This window comes from Phoxinus phoxinus (genome assembly GCF_949152265.1).
Source record: "Phoxinus phoxinus genome assembly, chromosome: 3".
Lineage (NCBI taxonomy): Eukaryota > Metazoa > Chordata > Actinopteri > Cypriniformes > Leuciscidae > Phoxinus > Phoxinus phoxinus.
Genome location: NC_136878.1, coordinates 9,572,585 through 9,593,747, shown reverse-complemented (window position 1 = coordinate 9,593,747; position 21,163 = coordinate 9,572,585). Strand labels below are relative to the sequence as shown.

At 38.3% G+C, this 21,163-nt stretch overlaps 1 protein-coding gene across 1 annotated transcript in view; it reads right to left on the bottom strand.

The window, feature by feature from the left end:
- srrm4 (serine/arginine repetitive matrix 4) overlaps positions 1-20,875 on the bottom strand; it is a 54,250-nt gene extending 33,375 nt beyond the window's left edge. The window contains exon 1 of the mRNA XM_079605984.1: positions 20,061-20,875. Within this exon, the coding sequence (XP_079462110.1) occupies positions 20,061-20,191 (131 nt within the window). The 5' untranslated portion in view covers positions 20,192-20,875. The remainder of the gene's footprint in view (positions 1-20,060) is intronic.
- Positions 20,876-21,163: the final 288 nt, after the last annotated feature.

Here is a 21,163-nt window from a genome sequence, read left to right as displayed (position 1 = left end):
AATGTAATCTGATGAATGACCAGAAAGCAAAAAATTGTATATTACATTTATATAGTACGTTTTTGCGATGTGCTCCAGTAGTCTAAAGCTGGTAAACTTGCTGTATCACGCTGCAGGTGAAGAACAATGCAAATGGATAATCACAAAAGTATGGAAGTTATAGGCATCACTCATAGATCAACCTATCAGAATAGGCAATATCAAATTAAAACAAATCAGATTAGCTGTAAGTGTGAACAAAAACTGAAGGTTAAACATGTAGCTATATGTATACCAAAAGCATTGTAAGCACTAGTGAAATGTGCACTTTGACAAAATCATTTTAGTATATTCATGCCTTTGGCTGTTGATGCAGGCCAACGAACACATCCAAAAAAGGAATCCACTGTCAGATGCAATTACACATGAATGTGTATGAACATATCACTTGCCATCATATCTAAAAATTCAAGTGCTGCATAAAAGTTCAGTTTTTTCTGTAATTCCTTTGCCAGGCCTTGATTTCTACTCTGTGTAAATCTGAGCTGTTTGCTTTTTATTTGATAAAATGGGAAGACAATAACACCAGCATAAATTTCTGCAACATGAGGCCTGCAGCCTCCACTGAGAAAATAACCTGCGTAGCATCATGGGAGAAAAAAAATCACAGCACCAGACCTCATTATCTGCCACAGACAATGTCCTTGCTAAATCCCAAACGAGCAAGGGAAGGTAATTGATTTGTAGAGACACTTTCAGAGTGAGGGGGAACAGGAAAACGAGTTAGGCAGTTGTGGGGGTAGTCGGTGAGAAGAAAATCCACAAACAGAATTGGCTGCCCTATTTCCAACTCTCCATGAAGGCTCCGCTTGAGCGATGCAAGTGGACATGAAGGATTTAAGAACAATCAGACTGATTTAGCAGCTTATTCCAGCCCTCCCATCTCTCTCACATTTGTTCTGCTCAGCGGGAGGTACGCAAGAACGCCATAACAACAGAAAGTTACAACCTCGCTATGCATGTGATTCTTTTAAATTTCACTGAATTTCTTTCTTCAATCTGAGTGAATTTTTACACAGTTTCTGTAGAACAGATGCAGAGTTATAGACAGGTATGATGATGAACAGACGGATAGACAGATGGAAGGATAAAAAGGAATAATTTCAGAATAATGTTCTTGTTTATATAATAATAAACAAGAGGAAAATGTACAACCTTCTATGCAAAAGATGGTCAGCACATATAGCGGGGAAAGTCATTCTGAAGACAAGTGGAGTTAGTTTATTCAATTATTGCTACCTGATGATAAAACGGAGCAGCATAATGGTTTGATTAATTTCCTTATCACACCAAGCACAAAGAGTAATTATGGCCCGGTCCACTACTCTACGAGCCACCAATCAATCAATTTAAGCACTCTTCACTCCCTACCGTCCCCTCTGCTCAAACAAAACAAATTACCCCTCTTTTTCTCTCTCTCGGTCGCACACTCACGCTCTGGAAAACTTTTGCCCTAGGCTGTGGAAATAATGCCAGGCAAACTCCAGATGTTCACACACACACACGCACGCACACGCACATTGACTTGAGCCAAAGTCTCTGTACAACAGCCTAACAATTATTCTGTGGAGATGCATTGTGAGAAAAAGGGCACTGTTCACAATGAGCAATCAACAGCTTGCCACTCCAGCTTCACCCAGTGCAATGGTGGGTAAAACATGTTGAAGCATATGTTAATGACTCAACGGGTGCATACAGAGCCTTCTCAGTTTCTCACATTTTCTCTTGCCTGATTGGATTCATGTATCTGTATATTTCCTTAACTGAGACTTATCTGAGGTCGTTATCAGAGGCGAAATGAGAGTCCCCTGATTTCTGATTTACATATTCATCTTCTCCACCATGCAATTAGTTTTAAAATGCTGCCCTTAAGTCATGTCAGAATCATATTTATGAGATGAGTGTAGTCACTGTTCTACAATAATTACCATTAGGATTTTATTTGAGCCATGATTAGTTTTATGCTGTGTCAATTAAAGAATCATGACAAAAACGTAGTTGTATTTATCATATTAAGTTGTATTTATGAATGTTGACTACAATTTAGTTTGTATAGAACTAAGGACAAACTACATTTTCCATAATTCTCTTTTGTAGCACAAGAATGATCAAATAAATAGATGAAGCATCAGATTCAGTTACATGCATCCTTTGCTCTTCGTCTTGTTGCAGCAAAGCAAAAAAGAAAAAAGAAAAAAAAGAGCTTATGGTGTTTGTTGTCAAATTAAAAAGAAATATGACATTGTCTAACACGTTCATTTTATTGAGACCAAAATCACTTCAATTACTTCCCAGAAGGCAGCATTAGAACTCTCATCAACGCTAACTGGATACAGGTTGTCTCTCTCTCGCTCCCTCTCCATGTTAAACACAACTCTATTTTAGAGGCTCAGTAATGCCTCAGGAGCTTTTGGAATGTGTGGAGTCTGCTGGGAGAGTTTCTGTTTGTCTCAAACCAACCTCTCTATCTCATCCTGGCAGATGAGAAGGCACACTCTTGATATCTCCATTGAACACTATAATAGAAAATATTACAACACTCCGAGAATAGAAATATGGAATAAAGAAAAGACAAGAGAGATCAAAACTTTACAAAGATTCATATTTAAAAGTTAAGTGTTTATAACAGCCATTTAGCACAGCAGTGATAAATATATTATGATATAACATATATAATGATATCATGATTTTTGAAATTGATTAAAGGTCTGAAGATGGTTGTTTACCTTATTCTCTGGACACCTTTGACTCTCCTCTATATCGCCGCTTCAAATGTTTTACAGCCCTTGGAACACAGACCTCAAACAATCTCCGCCCCATTTCCCCATTCTCACTGACACTCTTCAAATTCCATTACCTCAGCCTCCCATGCATTACAAGCACATTTATTTCATTTCATTAACCTCTATCAAAAAGCTTTCATGACTGCTGGGAGATAGACAGGGAAGAATGCAGTGTAGGACAAAGAGTTCATCTCCATGATGAAAATGAAGATGCTAATCAAAGGTAGTTTTAACTTACTGTCTTAAGCCAAGCAATATGTTCTAGGTGTGCTTTGAGAAATTACTGCCAGTATGGATAAGAGTGAATCTCACAAAACCTGTTAAAAACACACCTAGGTAATATTTCACTCCAAAATGAATACATCTATATATACATATATACTATATATCAGTAGTCTATTATAATTAAAGAAAAAAAAATTCCTCATCTACCCAAGACGTAAAAATGACTGTGCTGTTTAAATCATACCCCAACATATATGTCATAATGACTCAATTATACCCCAATATATAATCTAATAATGATAAAATTCCCATGCCCTTCGTGTCTGTGTATTGACGGCATAGGCGCTGAAGGCACTTGACCATGCTTCAGTTTTGAACACTTTGGGGGTGAGAATGGATTGTATATACGTATATATATTATAATATCAGTAGCCCACCTATATATATAAAATAACAACAATAGTTATTATTATTATTGTAAAAATATGATATTTGAGAGATTTATCCATAAAGAAAACTAGCAGTGCTGAAGTGCACTCACCGAGAGAACTGTAATGCCTCTCCTAAGGTCATAATTAACAATGCTAATTTCACCCCCATCAAGAACAGATATGTTTTCGTTTGTTAACAACCAAAGAATGCGCATTAAATCACAATGACTCACAAAGCCCATCAGCTAGTCTGTAAATTACTCTGTAAAATGAACGTATGTAAAATCAATTTCCAGAAAATGAGGCATTCTTTGTGGCGAGAGACGAAATGTTCCTTATTTAGATTTTCGTGATAAGCCCAATCTCCATGACACTTCCTGTCTGCCTCCTGGGGAGAGAAAAGATGTCTCTCACCACACAGCTAATAGACAAAGAGAATAAGGGGTCCAATCAGTGGGCACACTAGCTAATTACAGTGAAAGGGATGCGTGGAGGACGAAAGAACAAGAGTCAGCTGGGGTTGCTGATTGGCGTGTGGCATTTCAGAAGGAGCAAAGGATCCACCATTAACACATCAGGCATGGTTCACCGCAGCAGATTTAGCTTCTTACCACAGAGAAACTCCATTGAGTGCCAGGCTTAGATGTGGGCCAGTTGCCACTCAGAAGCAGCAGGCCGGGAGTTTGATTGAAAAGATGAGAGGGTTGGTCCAAACCCATGGGCTCTATTTTATACACAAAAGAAGACAGATGGCTCGACTTGAGATGTGAAACTTCTGATTTGTAGTTCTTTTGATTTGCAAAGCTTTTTTCCATGTTAAGGAGAAGGACAGGAACTTAGCAGGAAGTCTGTACGAAGGAGGCCAATTAATTTCAAGCGTGCTGGTTCTAGATGGCTGAGAAGATGAGCAAAAAAACAAATGCAACTCTCAAGTTAATTGCTTTTCAACCAAGACTGTTACATTGTATAAAGTCAAGCGTGGTACTTCTTTTTCATGTACTAGTAAAGTTTAAATTAAAGTTCATGGTGTTCAAATGCCACAAAACTGGATGATCAAATACTAATACAGTTTAATAGCGCATATAGCATTTTAATACGTCAATGATAAAAAATCATATTGATTTTTTTATGTGGGAAAGTTTTAACGAGGACAAAAAGTAAGTGCACCTTTAAAGTGAGACAAATATTAAATGAAAGTTCAAAAAATACCACTGAAAGGAGAGTGAAAATTAAAGTGAGTTAGTTTATGTAGCTAAGGTGAATAAGGAGGCACACAGAGAAAGTCATTCAGTCTGTGCTGTCTGATAGGGCTGGCAAATGCAAATAGAGCTTATTATCTTTAAATTACACATGGCTAAAAACAGAATCACTAGCAATGGACCCTTCAAGCTCCCTCCTTATGTGGCACTGGCAGGATTTTCAGACACACATCACGAATTTAGAAAATGAGTATTGAAAAAGAGAATTTATGGTTTGCCGTTATTCAAAGGGGCCATTTAAAAAGGTGGTTCAGTTGCAAAAGGTTTTAAAACCATCTAGAATTATCTCGACAAAAGATACATTTAATGCTGGCACTGTCATTGGAAAAACTACTCTGCTAACGCCAGTGGTGTGCCAATATATTGATTGTATGAAGAAAAAAAAACCTATCCCAGCCAGGGATATGGGGGAAGAACTCTGGGTTCGGTCAAAATTCAAAGTTCAGAGCCATCGGACAGCACGCCAAATTTGCATATTTGGACTAAGTATGCAAAGTGGATGTGCGGCATCATCTCATAGACAGAGGAAGGATGACTGTAACAGCGATGAGGCGAACAGCTAACGTACTGTGCAGTGGAGCAGGACTAAGCAGCTTCACACTGAGACTCAAAATGGAAACCACAAATCATTGATTATTTCAGTCCTGACTGAGTCCCTCTCTCTGAGGAGAATGTCATTTGTGGAGGATAGAGCCTGCGTCGTTAAACCAAACCCCACCAGAGCATCCCTAATTACTCCAGGCTATCAACAATACACCATTTGTGAGTGGGGGGTTCATTTTGTTATAGCCCTGGGAGTACAGTTGCAGAAATAAACATAGAACAAACACTACAGCAACCATCTTGTTTATGCAAGTCTCATTTTGATTACGTTATTAAATTAGACCATGAATAATTAAGAGAACACAGACGGATGTGTCCATTTTGAGGTGTATGATTTCCGAGTCATCCATCACAGCAACAGGTGTGTGTGTGTGTGTGTGTGTGTGTGTACTTGGTATACATTACATTGTGGGAACCATAATGTCCCCACAAGGATAGTAAAACCTGAGATCACCTCCATTGTGGGGACCAGCCAGCGTCCCCCATGAGGGGAATGGGTTAATAAACATACTAAATTATATATTTTTGAAAATGTAAAAATGCAGAATGTCTCCTGTGATGGGTAGGTTTAGGGATAGGGGCAGTGTAAGGGGATAGAATATACAGTTTGTACTAGAGCCCGACCGATATATCGGCAGGCCGATATTATCGGCCGATATTAGGCATTTTCCAAACTATCGGTATCGGCATTTATAATGGCCGATAAATGAATATTTAAAAAAAAAAAAAAAAATCGGACGAAACAGCCTTCAGGGATTAATACAGGCACACGCGCGCGCGGTCTCTTGCTCTCTCTCCCTCTCTGCTCTGCCGTGCACGCGCTACACGGTTTGGAAGCACAGTCTCGCGGGCGCGCTCGCTCTAGATTCCGGAGATTTTAACTAATTCGCGGGCATCAGTGAGCCGCTATCAATATGCGGGAGAGTCCCGGAACTTCCGGGAGGCTATTTTTTTGGTGCTCCCTCAGCTCTTGATGCCTTACGGTACGTTCACACGGGGCGTCAGCGTCAACGCTTCCCATTGACTTTGAATGGGTGACGTCAAGCGTTGCCGAAAAGGATTGTGGATCCGTCGGCGGCGCTTCACTGGCGTTGCTCGCGGCAGAAGTTGAGAATTTTTCAACTTCTGCCGCGAGCAACGCCAGTGAAGCGCCGCAGACGGAAGCGTCAGCCAATCAGGATCGCTCTATGCAAATACAGTAGCCAGGCGGCAGCCAATCACGTTCTTCACGTTCATCCTGTCATTCCTGTCTAATTTAATTGGCTGACGCTGCTATGACCATGGCGTCTGCCAAACTTCAGCCACGCCTTCCGTCAAGCGTTGACGCTGAAGCCCCGTGTGAACGTACCGTTACGGACAGCGCGTGATGCGCGTGGTGGGAGCTGCGTCACTGGTTAAGTGAGTTCATGGTGAGTTGGTCCCGAAACATATACATTCATTGCTTGAATAACAATTAAAATAACATCCCCATCAGTTGTCTTAACTCAAATAAGCATGACAAAATTTGTGACTATCATGTCCAGTTTTGCTGCTGTTAAATAAGCCGAGAGTGAAGCGGAATTAGCTAGTAACGTTGCGTTGTTACAGTGTAGTTGACTGACTGTCATTTAAACTTTTGACAATGTGACTGAAGTATTTCTTTAATAGCGTGACAGTTATAGCAATGAGACGTATCATCTCTCCTTGGTCTGTTATATTGAAAATGTATGTTTTACAATTTGCAGTATGACGTTATCCATTGCTAAATTATGGCACATCATAGACTAGCTAATGCCACTATCAGTGGAAGACCGCTAACGTTACGAGCTTGGAAACCACAACGAACTTATTCTGCCTAAATAAAGTAATGATTAATGAATTTATAACTAGCATATCTCTAGTTAGAGGCCCTGCATTGTAAAATGTAAGTTAGACTTGCGAGGAGTGAACATTTAGACATAGAGAAAAAGTATCAAACGTAGCTTGTGCATAAAAGTTAGCTTTTCTTTTACACGTGTGTGAAATCCAATGACGCCAAGTGTGCGTTGCAGACTGTCATTCAGCCGCAGCATTAACGAGTCACATAATGGATTTAGATCGCTAAATAGTAGGTTTTAGAAGGCAGGCAGCAACTGATGATTGAAAATGGTTTGATGTAGCTTGATGGAAAGAATTTAAAAAGTGCAGGTAAAGGGATAAGCAAGCTGACATTGTAGTATACCGGAATATAAGACAAGGTTTTTTGTCCTAAAAATAGGTTGAAAAATGTTTGTTTTTTAGGTTGATAAAAACCTTTATCTTGTTTAATGATAATATAAAAGTCATGATGATGATAGTAATAATGTCATTTTTATGAATTTTTTTGTAATTATTACTCTCAATAGTAATAATAATAATAATGCTGGTAGTAATAGTTGTGGCTGTAGCAGCAATCATTTTATTTGGATGTTTATTACTACAAATAACTAATGTTAGGGAAATCTGTTAATGTTTTGTTGCGCGTTTCTGAATTATTATTATTTTTTTAAATATCGGCCGATATATCGGAATATCGGATTTTAAAACCAACAAATATTTGTATCGGTATCGGCCTTCAAAATCCTTTATCGGTCGGGCTCTAGTTTGTACAGTATAAAAACCCTTACGCCTATGGAATGTCCTCACAAGGATAGAAATGAAAGCTTGTGTGTGTGTGTGTGTGTGTGTGTGTGTGTGTGTGTGTGTGTGTGTGTGTGTGTGTGTGTGTGTGTGTGTGTGTGATATTTGCATAAAATGATTCAAATGTATGCTAAATCTCAAGAGAAAAGGTATTGCTACTATGTTCAATCAAGTCCTCAAGTCTCCAGGATTTATATTTGCATCCCACTATTCTTTAGTTTCAGTGACGTGAGATTTATGACCATCAGTGGGGCAAAGTAATGGCTGTGAATATGGATCAAATCCAATGATCAACATCTTTCTTTTTACTGCTGATGGTCACACATATTACAGATTATCAGAAATGACTGAGACAGATAAATATATTCTCCTAAAAGTTATTTACTGATCGGCATGGTAATTTGTAGCTTTAAATGCATCAATCTCTCCCTGAAAGCAAACAAAGACAAATATTCTTTTCTTCCCACTGGCAAGTCGTCCGCATGCGACTGAGACTCAAGAGGTACTGTGGCCCAGACGAGAGCCAGATACGGTAATTAACGTGATGAGAAGCTGAGAGGAGGAAGCAACACTGTGTCATTCCTCAACTCAAGATTCACCCGACTCCACAACCCCCTCCTCTCTGCTGGCCTTTGCTATGCAAAACAGCTCACTGAATAATTCACAAAGCTCACTTTTTTTTACGAGCAACCAACACACTTCACACAGCACTCTTTACGAAATAATGAAACTGAATAAAATCTTTTCTTTTTTTTAAGAGAGCATTTCTGTGGCAAATTTACAGTTCCTCATAAGAGCAAGGGCAGATGAAACATAGTTTTACTTCCATTGCCTTTGGAGGAATTTCACCAATAGGACCAGGATTGAACAGTAAATCAGCACTCTTTGTTAATATCCTATGAAATTTAGGCACCCTATGTGCTTTTCCTGTTTAATGAATGCATAGTATTCTCATACCTAGGAGGAATGCAGTATTATTTATAAATGTCTCTCAAACTCTGGTTCATGATATTTTCTATATATTCTACAGCTTATTTGTATTGATAGTTGCATAGTTGCACGCTCCACAAATGAAAACGCCATCTAAAGAAGAAAACAAAGAAGTTTAGCCACTGTTTTACTGAAAGCTGTTGTTACACGTATTACATTCCATTTTCAATGTTTAAATGTTTTTTTTATTATTATTTTAGATCAGCAGGTTCCTTATTTTAAAGGTAATTTTTTTATTTAAAATATAAAATTTGATGAATTCATAAAAAGCTATAAATAGAGTGTATCACAAGCTAAAATGCCCAATACAAAACCAGTCCCACTTTATATTATGTGTCCTTAACTATTATGTCCTAATATTTAAATTAATAATTTGATACAATGCACTTATTGTGTCCACACGTGTTTTTACATTGTACTTATATATATAAAAAAAATTTAATTACATCTAAATTTTACATCATTAATTACATCAAAATTTCTGTAATTACATCTATAATTACACTTTTGATCCTAAAACATATCCATATCACCAAAACTGTCCATAACCTTACCCGCATCCCACCTCAATAGCAGCACAAGTGTTTGCAATACAATGTGAACACAATACGTGCATTGTACGTGCATTTTGTATGTACAGTAAGTGCATAGTAGTTAGGGACACCTAATATAAAGTGTGACCAAAAAATCCAACAGCCTAATCTATTGTGTCTCGCCTGCTTTTCAGCATTACGGAACCACCTCCTAACAAACACACATACGTTCATTCCATGGACCTGCTCATTAATTCGATGCACATAGTATCTGCTATGTCCTCCCCACCTGTGCTCTGTTACATAGGCAGATGGACCGAGGGCCCCTCTCTGAGTAGGACTCATCTGTCTACTTTGTGAGTTACAGTACCCAGACCCTCTCTGCTCTGCCAGAGACTAAAACCAACCGGGCAAACACTGCAAGAGGAGCTATTTTGGAGTTGGATGCTACTGACAGTGGCCCGTGTAATGTCTGCCTGCTGACACCGTTCCGCTTGAAAGGATGGGAGTCTGCTGGGACATGCACAGATACGTACACATGGAGACAGGCCACCAAGCCAAGTCGTTTGGTCTTTTATCTGCTGTTTTCAATTTGTAATGATTGTTTTTATTGTAATTGAATACAAATGTTCTGTTTGGGAAATCATATGAAATCACTTCTAAAACTTTGACGGAAATAAAAAAGGAGAAAATCATTCACTTGGTGGGATCTGACCCCTATAAGCATTCTTAATCTGTGAGTCCTCATTAAAGACACTGTGAACTCCCTCCTAACAAGCAGGTGTAGGAAGACCATTATGTGGATGCCCAATAAAAATGCTGTCATCATTTCCACTAACCTTCTATATTATTTAGTACCCTATCACAAAGAGGCTATATCCCTTTTATGTGAGGGAGGTTCATTCAGCTCGCTGAGTCTCCACAAGAATACTCTCTTTCAAGGGCAAGTGGATTATTCTGTTGTCCATAATGTGCATATGAAGTGCCCTCAAGGACCTACAATTTACAAAACACATTGATATTCTGTATGTTTGATGACTCATATCCTCAACAAAAAAGGTTATTTATAATATGCTACACAGAAAACACTTCAAACTGTACGTAAGTCACCTTAAAAAGATTTGAAAAGTTGAAATGAGATCAGAATATTTCTAAATTGAGATTTTAATTATGTGCCAAAGTCAAACAAGGACTCACTAATAATTTGTTTTGGAAATATTTTTATTTTATTCCAGCATTCAATTGTGGAATAATACTGTTGATCTACTCATGTCTAATTGATTCATTTTGTTGGTGTTATTATCCGGTTTTTAAACCTCTGGTGAGGCAATCAAATGAAATGAATATCATAAACTTGCATGAGCTTAGTTAAGCTCTGTCCATTCAATTTGCAGGCAGCTCAAGGAAATGACCAAATATTGCAACACATGCTTCTGTATGCTTTAATTACATTAAGTGGAAGCTAATGAGAAAAATGAGGGCATTAATATTAGGATTTAATAGCAAATTCTAAGAAGCTAATGAGTAATTGCCTAAATTAGCATATTTTATGTTCTTTTTTGTGCAAGTGTAGGCATTTTTTAAACAAGGTATTTAAATCCGTATGGCTACATTTATTTGATAATCACAGCAGAATTCATTATCAGGACAAAAGTTGAACGCCATTATTACGTAGGAAAAACAATTAAAGTGACACACTTGACAAACTGCATTCTGTATGTTTGATTTCCTGTCCAGAAAATCATAACCCACAAAAGATGAAAGGGAGAATCTTTTTAAAGTAAAACAAGAATTTTGGTCTCAAAAGAATACACTCGACGCCAAGTTTGTGACATTACTTTGCCCTGTTCTTGACAGCTACTTTAAACTAAGTAATTCAGAGGCATCAGTCACATTTGTGCCGTCCTTCTCCCACTCACGTCAGCTCTTATATCTTTTCTCTTATGACGCCTTTTTACTTTAAAGTAAAAAGGGAGAGAGGATAAAAGAATAATGACTATGATTAGTCATACAATTTCCCTACAGATTTTGAGACAAAGGGAAAATTTGATATCAAAGAAAAATAACTTTTAGCATATTGTGGATCAAGAGAAAAGGTCTCATAAGAATGCATAGCTAATGTAGAGGACACTAATGTTTTTCCCATATTACTTTGTAAACTACGATCAGAACCTCATCCAAAACAAGCACAAAAAAGAGAGAAATCTGATTCACTCCGAACGTCGCATTATAATGGGGACAGGAACATTTCTACGTCTTGATCAAAGACTCAGTCATTGGTCCTGTGTAATAGGCTTTATTCACTGTAGTGTTAGCACTTCCTTTACAAAATCTTAGCTGGAGAATGAGAGCGAAACAAGGTGTTTTTCTCTGTTCTACAAAGCCTTTTTATTTAAAATTAGAAATAACGACTTAATTGCTCACCTATCTACAGGCTTTTCATGTTCTGCATATGAATAGAGAAAAATTTGAAATATATATGTGAAAATATTACTTTCTGAACACGGTTCAGTAGTATGTTTGAAGTCAGCCTCTGAAATACTTTCTTCAAAGCCTGTGAAGATACGATCTTTTAATAGCTTAATCTTCACTTGGGAAGAATTCAAATGTTGAATTTCTTTACATCATTTCGCTCTGGTTTGGAAGTGCACAGAGAGGTTAGGAGAGAGTGGTTAATGAGTAAGAGTAACACTTTTAAAAAATCCTCGCTGTAGGAGAAAATATCTCTACTGCACTCCACAATGTGCCACAGCATCCGGAGAAAGACTGCAAACCTGTCAGCTTTGGTTTTTGTAATAACCGCTCAGCTGAATCTGTCGGCTACTGAAATGTCAGTGGCGATATTGCTCAGTTTAAGAAACCCATCGCAATTTAGCACCTCCCAGACTGCGTCCTCTTTGCGGCTGCCTGGCATGTTACAACTCTTTTGGGCTCAGATGGGCGATGGCTCTTGCTAGTTCTTCCCTTTAAAACATATGAATGATCCTTTAGCTATTATTCACTGGTGAACAGATATGATAGAATGCCCTAAATTACTGTGAACCTCCCATGCAATATGCAGTAATACTGAGTACAGAGAGCCATCTTAAAAACATCATTATAATTCTGCCCCATTAAACTTTACTGTTTACTGACAAAATACACAGTAAAAAGAAGAGCCAAAAACAATAAAGCTTTAAAGAACATATGGAAGCCAGTAGAATATTCAGACTTCCGTCTTCTTTCTTAAAGGGTCTCCTGAATGCTGAATAAATCATTCCATGACTTACTATCAGAATACTACTGACAGTTGAAGCCTGAACATCTGCTCAGGCAGAGGGTGAAGGAAATGTCAACTTAAGGAACACTTGTCCTTGACTCCGAGATTGATCCCTAAATTGAGAGGTGGGAGAGTTCCATTCGCTCGTTATTGCTGTCACTGCCGTGCCATTGTGCAGTGACATCGCCACAGAAACAGTCCCAGCCCAAATGAAGCATCAGTTATGCAAATGGAAGCAATTTTGCGTGAGTGGCAGATCGTCTTCCTGAAATGAGGATGGGCAAGGGATGGAAATGAAAAATGAAGGGGAGGCAGAGAAGAGGAGAGCCAGTCAAGCTTGAAATGATTTAATTTAAGTGATGAAGGTTTGACTTTGATAAGTTTGCATTTTAATAATGGCCTTTGATCACTCCAGGGGTCCAGTGGTGAGGAAAATAGCACTACAGCATGTGAGTTTCAGGAGACGTCAAGCTGATCGACAGTAACCTCTGCAATACGTGAGACACAGCTTGTAGTAAGATGTGCCTGCCTACTCATCTCATGTTCTGTTTGACACAACCTGCTTGATTGATTGTCCAATGATTGCATTGAGCAAGTGATGTTCAGCATCACTAGTGCAGCACCATGAGTAAATAAGGTATGAACAAATCAGAAGAGGCATGTAAGTTGGACATATGGCATATTAATTAGCTGGGGAATTATATACAATAGATTTAGCGTTAATACCGCTTTATGAACTTCAGAAACATCAACAAAGACTGCTATGTGCCAAGCAAATTTCTTGTTTTTTTCTCTTGTGATCAGAGATGCTCAATAAATAGGTGATCACATCTTTGTATGGAAATGTATTTTTTAATTTTTTTTTATCAGCACTGGACTGATTAATCAGATATTACTAGCAGATAATATAAAAGCTTTCATTGCCAGGTGGTACTTCAAATAGTATATGTCACTCCACAGCCAATCAAATTTGAAGACTAGAATGGTTGTATAAAATGTTTTGATACCAGATTCACTTCATTAAATATAAAACGGCATTTTTGCAATGAATGCAAAGTTTGGCTTTACGCTAAAAGACGACAATTTGTCTGGAAAAATAATCAGCTTACTGCTGCCTATACATTGAGCATACATTGCCAGTGGAAAAACGGTTTATGTCCTTGATGTTTACTCAAGGACATAAACTGTTTTTCCACTGGCAATGTATGATGCACATTGACAAGATGGCACATGGCACATTGACAAGATGCTTAAAAACATTCATTTGTCTGCTCTATCTTCCCTGTGATATTTCCTGACAGCCTTATATAATTGATTGGACATTGTGATAGTAAAAGAAAATATAACTTGCTTATTTAGATACACACTTCTGGAAATTCTGTGTGCACACAATATATATTGCATGAAAAGTAATAAAATAACAGCAAAATTGACCTCTCAGAAGTTCACCCAGCAAACAAGTCCACACATTTGAAACACTATGGCTAACTATAAACTGTATAAGACAATATATATGTAATTTTCATGTAGTTAAGGATAGAAATACAATTTCTGAAATTTGCTAAAAAGGAGCTGTTAAAACTTTATTCAGTTTAAATGTGTATTATTGGTTTTAGTCAGTCAATTTTCAAGCCATGGCAAAAGTGCATAAGTGGATTTATACTCATTATATATAAGTGTTAATATTTAATAGAATCAGTATTACTTCTCTAAATGTATGCAGACCTGTTCCAGCACTTTATGGATTATTCATCCTGGTAATATTACTCCATATAACCTCAGGTTGTGCCTCGTTCTCATTTTCCTTAATCTCACCAGCTTTTCAGTGATTCGTTCACTGAAAAAAAGTGACTTGTGGACTTCACGAGAGAAGGGCAAAATAAGGGTGAAGCATTTGTAGCATAACTGTCTGCTAGTCAGATGTAATTTCATCTGGGGATTGCTAACTAAATAATAATCAAATCTGTTTACAAAAGGACCTATTTTGGTATAGATTCAACGTTGTGCATGACAGTCTTGAAAAAGTGAATTCCTAAAGTGGATGGTAGCACATACTCTTGCAAATATCTTTATGTGCACACACGCTTGATACTTTTACATGCATGGTGTTAAATGCATTACATAGGCTACTGGTGATTCAGACTTCATTTGGATTTTCTTAGCACAGCTGTCAAAGACAGAAAATAAATATTCTTAAAGCCTTGTCACTCTAACATCAGATAACCACTTCATATGACAAGTCGCCAACATAAGTGCCCCATATCAAGACCTCATACTGCATTTCAACATCTCCCTGGTGTTTCACAGCTGTGCCTTTCATCTGCTGCTGACTGAATGTTGGACTCACTTCCAGCTAAATAAAAATGTCTCTCTCTTATACCTCTTAGATGATGTGCTGGAATGTAGCTGTGGCTACATTTAAAAGAAATTATAGCTGAACCCTGGAGGCCTGGCAACCATATCAGCATTTCTACAGCTCTGCAGCTGTCTCTGAGCCAGAGCTCAGCTCCAGGGGTTACAGTCCCTTCAGAGACTCCACCCACCCACCCAGAGAGACAGAGAAACACCAAGAGAGAGTGCCAGAGAGTCAAATGCTCTTCTAAAAAACAAAATAAGCATAGAAATTAGATTCTTTGAAATTTAACAACTCTATTTGCGACCACCGCTTCAGCTGATTTAAATCAGCTGAATTGGAACTAAGCAGAACTGAGAGTTCTGACTGGCTTCTACATTAGGCCCTGACACGAACAACCTTTGAACAATGTCGTATCCTTCTGCTTTCAGAGCAAAATCAAAAGAAAGACTGGGTGTACTAGACCGCACTGATGAAGATCAACAAAATCATTGTTCATTTTAGCACCTCAGCTGTAGCCTGAGTGTGGAGCGACTACTTAATTAGGAACAAAAAATAATGGATTGAACCAAGCTACGCTACTTTACATTGATGTGTAGTATACATAAAAACACAGTTTTTCTATATGATGAATGTGCAGTGCAATAGCAGTTAAATCCATTATAATTTTGGAATGCTTCTTTCTTTATAATTGCTATGACGCTGCACAAGCTGATTGGGTTACGATAATGAACAAAAGGGTAAGTCTTAATTTAATTTAATTTCACCCAGTCAAATCAATACCAGAGGAACGGTCAATCTTTGAAACAAGCAACTCAATAAACTCAATTTGTTCTCAAAGCAAGCATGTCCAAACCTTTTGTCTTATATGAAAATAAAAAACTTCACAGAAGACTGTTGTAAGGTGGGGGGGGGGGGTGGCTTGAATGATAGCAGGTTGATTTGAAAAGCAATTTGAGGTTTAAAGATGACACGCTAGTTTTCATATATTTTCTGGAAAATAAGTCGCACCAGGTCAAAACTGAATTGCTGAGAAGACACAGATAAGTCGCATCGTTGTAGTTACATTTTACTGTTATATGAAATGTAATTCATACATTTCATTCTACCATTCAGAAATAATAGTAAAATAGCACTAAATAAAATTCAACATTTCTTTAAACACTTTAAAAATACGTACCATTTTACATACCCCCTCCACAATAAATACTTTAAATGTAACATTATTCAGAAGAGAATAAAAAACACAAACATAAATTATAAACAACAATTATTATAAACACCAAGCATAAACACATTTATTTAAAGCAAAACTAAAACTACCGGTGTATGGGAAATGTGAAATAAACTTGGGCTCACACACCTCTCTTATTCGGCACGAATCCGAATGTAATTGCATCATAAGTCGCAGTATGTTTAAGGTGATAAAAAAAGCGCAACTTATATTCCAGACAATATATAAGGTATAGTATAGTTATTTCTCTTCTTTTGCATTTGGGTGCAGTCCAGGTTACCCTAATCTCTTTATTCTTCTCCTCGTTAAACTAGCATCTGCTAGGGTAAAGGGTTCTCCCCCTTACCCTTTCTCCCGTGGGCCATCTGCTTCCTAACCCACACAAACACACTTACACTCAGTCCAACTAAAACCCTCTGCATTTTTAATGAGGTTTGCCACTGAGAAGAACAGCTTGTGGGGCTGCAGTGGCCGGGGGCAGGACCCTCTGGCTGCACAAGAGTGAACTCTTCTCTCTAGCCTTGCCAGAAAACACTAGGTCTACAGAGGAGGATCAGCAACACCCTTTGTAATTGCCCTGCACTGTGGGCCTCTTTAAAGCTCAGTGACACCACGAGAAAAGAGGCGGAATAAGAAAACGAAATATGGTCAATTAAGTAGTTTGTGTAAAGCAGGGCTAAGTGTACGCATAGGTGACCAGCATTTTTCAGCTGACATAACCAATAACGATGTTTCTCCACTCATGCAACTGATACTACAAGCTAATGGGCCTTATGCTCTGTGATTTATTACTGCAAATCAAAATAAATTATTTTATTTCTCAGGCATTTAAACATCTTAAAACGTCTGTGTGTCTTGACGGCTCAATGCCTGGGGTAAACACTATGAAGACGAACCTGAATGCTGAATTTGCAGATGGCACTGGTTAAATCAGCGACATTGGTTTGGTTGTAAATGTTGCTGTCGTTACCAGCCTTGTACACATCAACATCAACGTCAGGTGCGCCCTGAAGGGTGAGTAGCTTTATGAATATGTAAATATTCACAGTGAGATAAACAGATAGAGAAGAAGAGACTAATAATGAGATAGAGAGAGGAGAGGCTAGTGAAAGCAAAATTAACAAAGAAAACACTTTACAATAAGGTTTCATTTGTTAACATTAGTTAATAACTAACATGAACTAACAATGATATACGTCTTACAACATTTATTAATATTTGGTAATGTTAGTTAATAAAAACCCAGCTGTTCATTGTGTGTTCATGTTAGTTCACAGTGCAATGTTAGCAAATGCAACTTTTGATTTTAAAAATGTATTAGTAAATGTTGAAATTAACATTAACTAAGATTAATAAATGCAATAAAAGTGTTGATCATTGTTAGTTCATGTTAATTTAACTAATGAAACCTTATTGTAAAGTGTTACCAAAATGCTTAATCTTAGCATTCTCTCTTTATCACACAAATAACATTCTCACATTTCTCGGAGTTAAAAATCTTTTGACTATTTATTATTCATGTATTTTTTACTTTTGCATACAAGCAGTTTTAATTTAGTTTGATTTAGTTTTAGTCATAGTCTTTTGACAAAAATGGCATTTAGTTTTATTCATCTTTTAGTCATCTGAATTGTTTCAGTTTTAGTCTACTTTTAGTCTTCACTTCTCATTAAGAAGCAAACACATTTAGTCTTATTTTAAATTAATGATATATTCTTGAAGCCTGAGACACTCCATGTCTTCTTCAAATAACTAGCGGCGACGGAAACCAACGGTGTTGTAACCTCGCGTCGGCTGGGTCTGGATCAAAAAGCTGTGCTTGAACACACAGCACAGAGACTACAGCCAACTGCAAACTAGCATGTGCGTTCTGTGCCTGCGTGTAAGGAACTAACTGTCTATATCAGCAGGTATCAATAGTCTATATTCGTCATTTAAAAGGAGAAACCAAAACAAGAATATACGAGATATACGCAGATATGCGGAACAGCCGACCGTCGGCTTGGTGTGTCCTGGCCTTTATAACAACTTGCATACAACATTGTTAATTCTTTCAAGCAGACATTTATTTGTATAAATTAAATGCAGATTAATCCTTATTAAAGCTATTAATGTTATTCAGTCAAAAGCACTGAGTGATTTTCTGTTTTTCCTTGTGTTGTTTGATAAACATTAATGACGGACAGCAGCAGGTTTAATAGACTGCTGTCACTTTAAGGACGAATGCACGGATACAATACACAGTAAGTATTATGCCAACTAATGTCCCTCCCTAACATTTGTCTTGTTCATGGTTCAAAACTGTCATTCAAAACTGTTTTTTGATGTAGTTATTGCCTCTTTTTCATCTGTGAAAAAATGTCATAATGAAAAAAAAAATTATAATGAAATTAACACAGATTGTTAAACCAAAACTGAATAGACTAGACCTCTTTAACGTTCATTAAATGAACAAAAATAATATTTTCACAATACATTTTCTGAATATCCTTTGTGTTCCCCAAAAGAAAGAAAGTCATACAGGTTTGAAACAACATGAGGGTGAGTAAATGATGACAGAATTTTCATTTCTTCAAAAAATGTTTTGTCAGGTAACCTAAGAAATTCTAGTCAATAATCATATGTAATTAATGCTGAATACAATGGTTGCGCATCAAAGCCTATTTCAATTTCAGGTCCAGTCCAAAAAGCTTTTTAAAGTAACAATGCCACATTTTCCGTTTTTATAGAATACAGACAGCCAGAAAGCAGTAAGTTTGTGTTGGAATATTTTGACTATTGATCGACCAGTTATGTGCTAAGACTCCAATCAAATCTTTGTCCTACTGCGGTATGAATATAAACCTCATGTGAGTAGCAAAATTGTGATACGCCACTTTTTAATACACACTTTTATCAGGTGCCTTGATAAAAAGTGGACAAAGCACTGTGAACCCCCAGGTTCCTGAGATGAGTGGCTGCAAGATGGGTAAAACAGTACATGAATGATACATGCACATAGGGAACAAGAGTGAATCATAAATCAGTTACGCACTCCTTACCGGTGTAATAAGCAAGGAGTAAGTCTTGATCCTGATCAACAGGAAAGGATGAAAAGGGAAGCAAACCCCTGGTTTCTGCTATTTTGCCTTTTCTCTCTATTCGACATGCTGCCATGCCTCCTAATTCATGGGTGAAGGAGAAGGCGCTGAGATCATCTTCATGTCCTAACCTAAGGGCATGATGAAGGGCTCTACTCTGACTTGATTCATTAGGACTCGGTGTAGCCTCTCGCTCTGCTGTGCACTTGTGTGTGCACAAGTGAAACTGACTGGCCTCCAGTGAAGGACAGTCAATGATGAATGGAAAGCATAGGCAGAATTCACACTCACTGTTTGTGTGACATGAAAATGGGACAAAAAGGCAAAAGTTGCATGAACACAAGTGAGGGAAACCAAACGAGAGGAGACTTTACTGAGATCCCAATCCAAAACAGATTGTAAGACAATAAAACAAATACAGAGACAAATGTCAGGAACAAACTGCAAGCACATTTTCACTAATCGGAGAAATTAATATCTAATAAATCAGTAGAATCATTGGAATGGGGCTGGTCTGTAACAAAGTGATTGCTAAACATTATTTTAATCCTCAAGATTATTGAGGATTAAAATAATGTTTAGTCAAGCTAAAGACTGAGAAAGGACACAGGAAGCCTCGGGCTAAACAACTCACTTTGTCACGGCTCTTCGTGCGGTGATGCTGGCGATGATGATGCTCTCGGGTCTCGGCATTGCCACGGCTTCGAACGTGCCCTTCCAGAACTTCTCAAAAAGCTGCTTCTCTCCCAGAAGTACACCGGTCATGGCGTGTCGATGTTCTGGTGGTGAATACCGAGAAGAACTGGGTCGGTTTTGTTCAGTAGTTTCGATGAATCCTCAAACGGTCGTTTTGGTAACTGTGTGTAGGCGGCTGCACGAGGGAGCTGTCCAAGTTCTGAAACCAACGGATTGTTTGAGGAAATGCAGCTTCTTTTCTTAATGTTTCTGTTTTTTTCTTACGTGTTAAACGTTTTAACTTCTTTTGAGAGTCCGTTTTTACGTTTCCCCCGTCAGTTCCATGACGACGTTACGGCGACCGTTTCAGCGGGCAGCTTCTATTTATTGGCTCGGCGTCCCCTCTCGTGCTTCATCCCTCTCAGCGCTCGCGCTTCCCGCCTTCAAATCAATTTGAGAGTCTGAGCTCGCGACCTAAATCCTTTTCTGTGCTATTACTAATATCCATTAAACTCCTAGCAGTTAGAAATAAAAGTCCAGTACCAGCGTATCTGTGTATGTGTGTGGACGGAAGAGTTGTGACAGTCTCAGCTGATGGTGGCTCGTGCGCGATGTGAAGAACTCTGTTGATGGTGGCTGGTTTTTGTTGCGCGCACCTTGTGACGTTAAAGAAGAGGAGACTGGGGGGCTTTAGGTCACGGGGAGCGTGACCATCCCTCCCCGCTTGTTCTCTTTCTTTCTCGCGTTCTCTGACTTGAACAAAAGACTGTGCCTGTTGCCTTAATCAGCATAACAAAAGAGGCAGGGGTCGGCGCAGAGGCAGCAGACGGAGCATGTGTCAGGCTCAATACTTACGAGGCAAAGCATTCCCCCCCCCCCCCCCCCCCCATCAGCCCTCAGGGGCCTCACAGAAACCATCCCCCTCCCTCTCACAACAACCACCTGTCACTGAAACCCCACCTGCACCTGCAGACTGCACAGGTGATAGTAGTACAAACAAAAGAACAACCCTCCTCAAAAAGTGCCTTTGTATTTATATGTACACTCACTCCTCAAATGCAT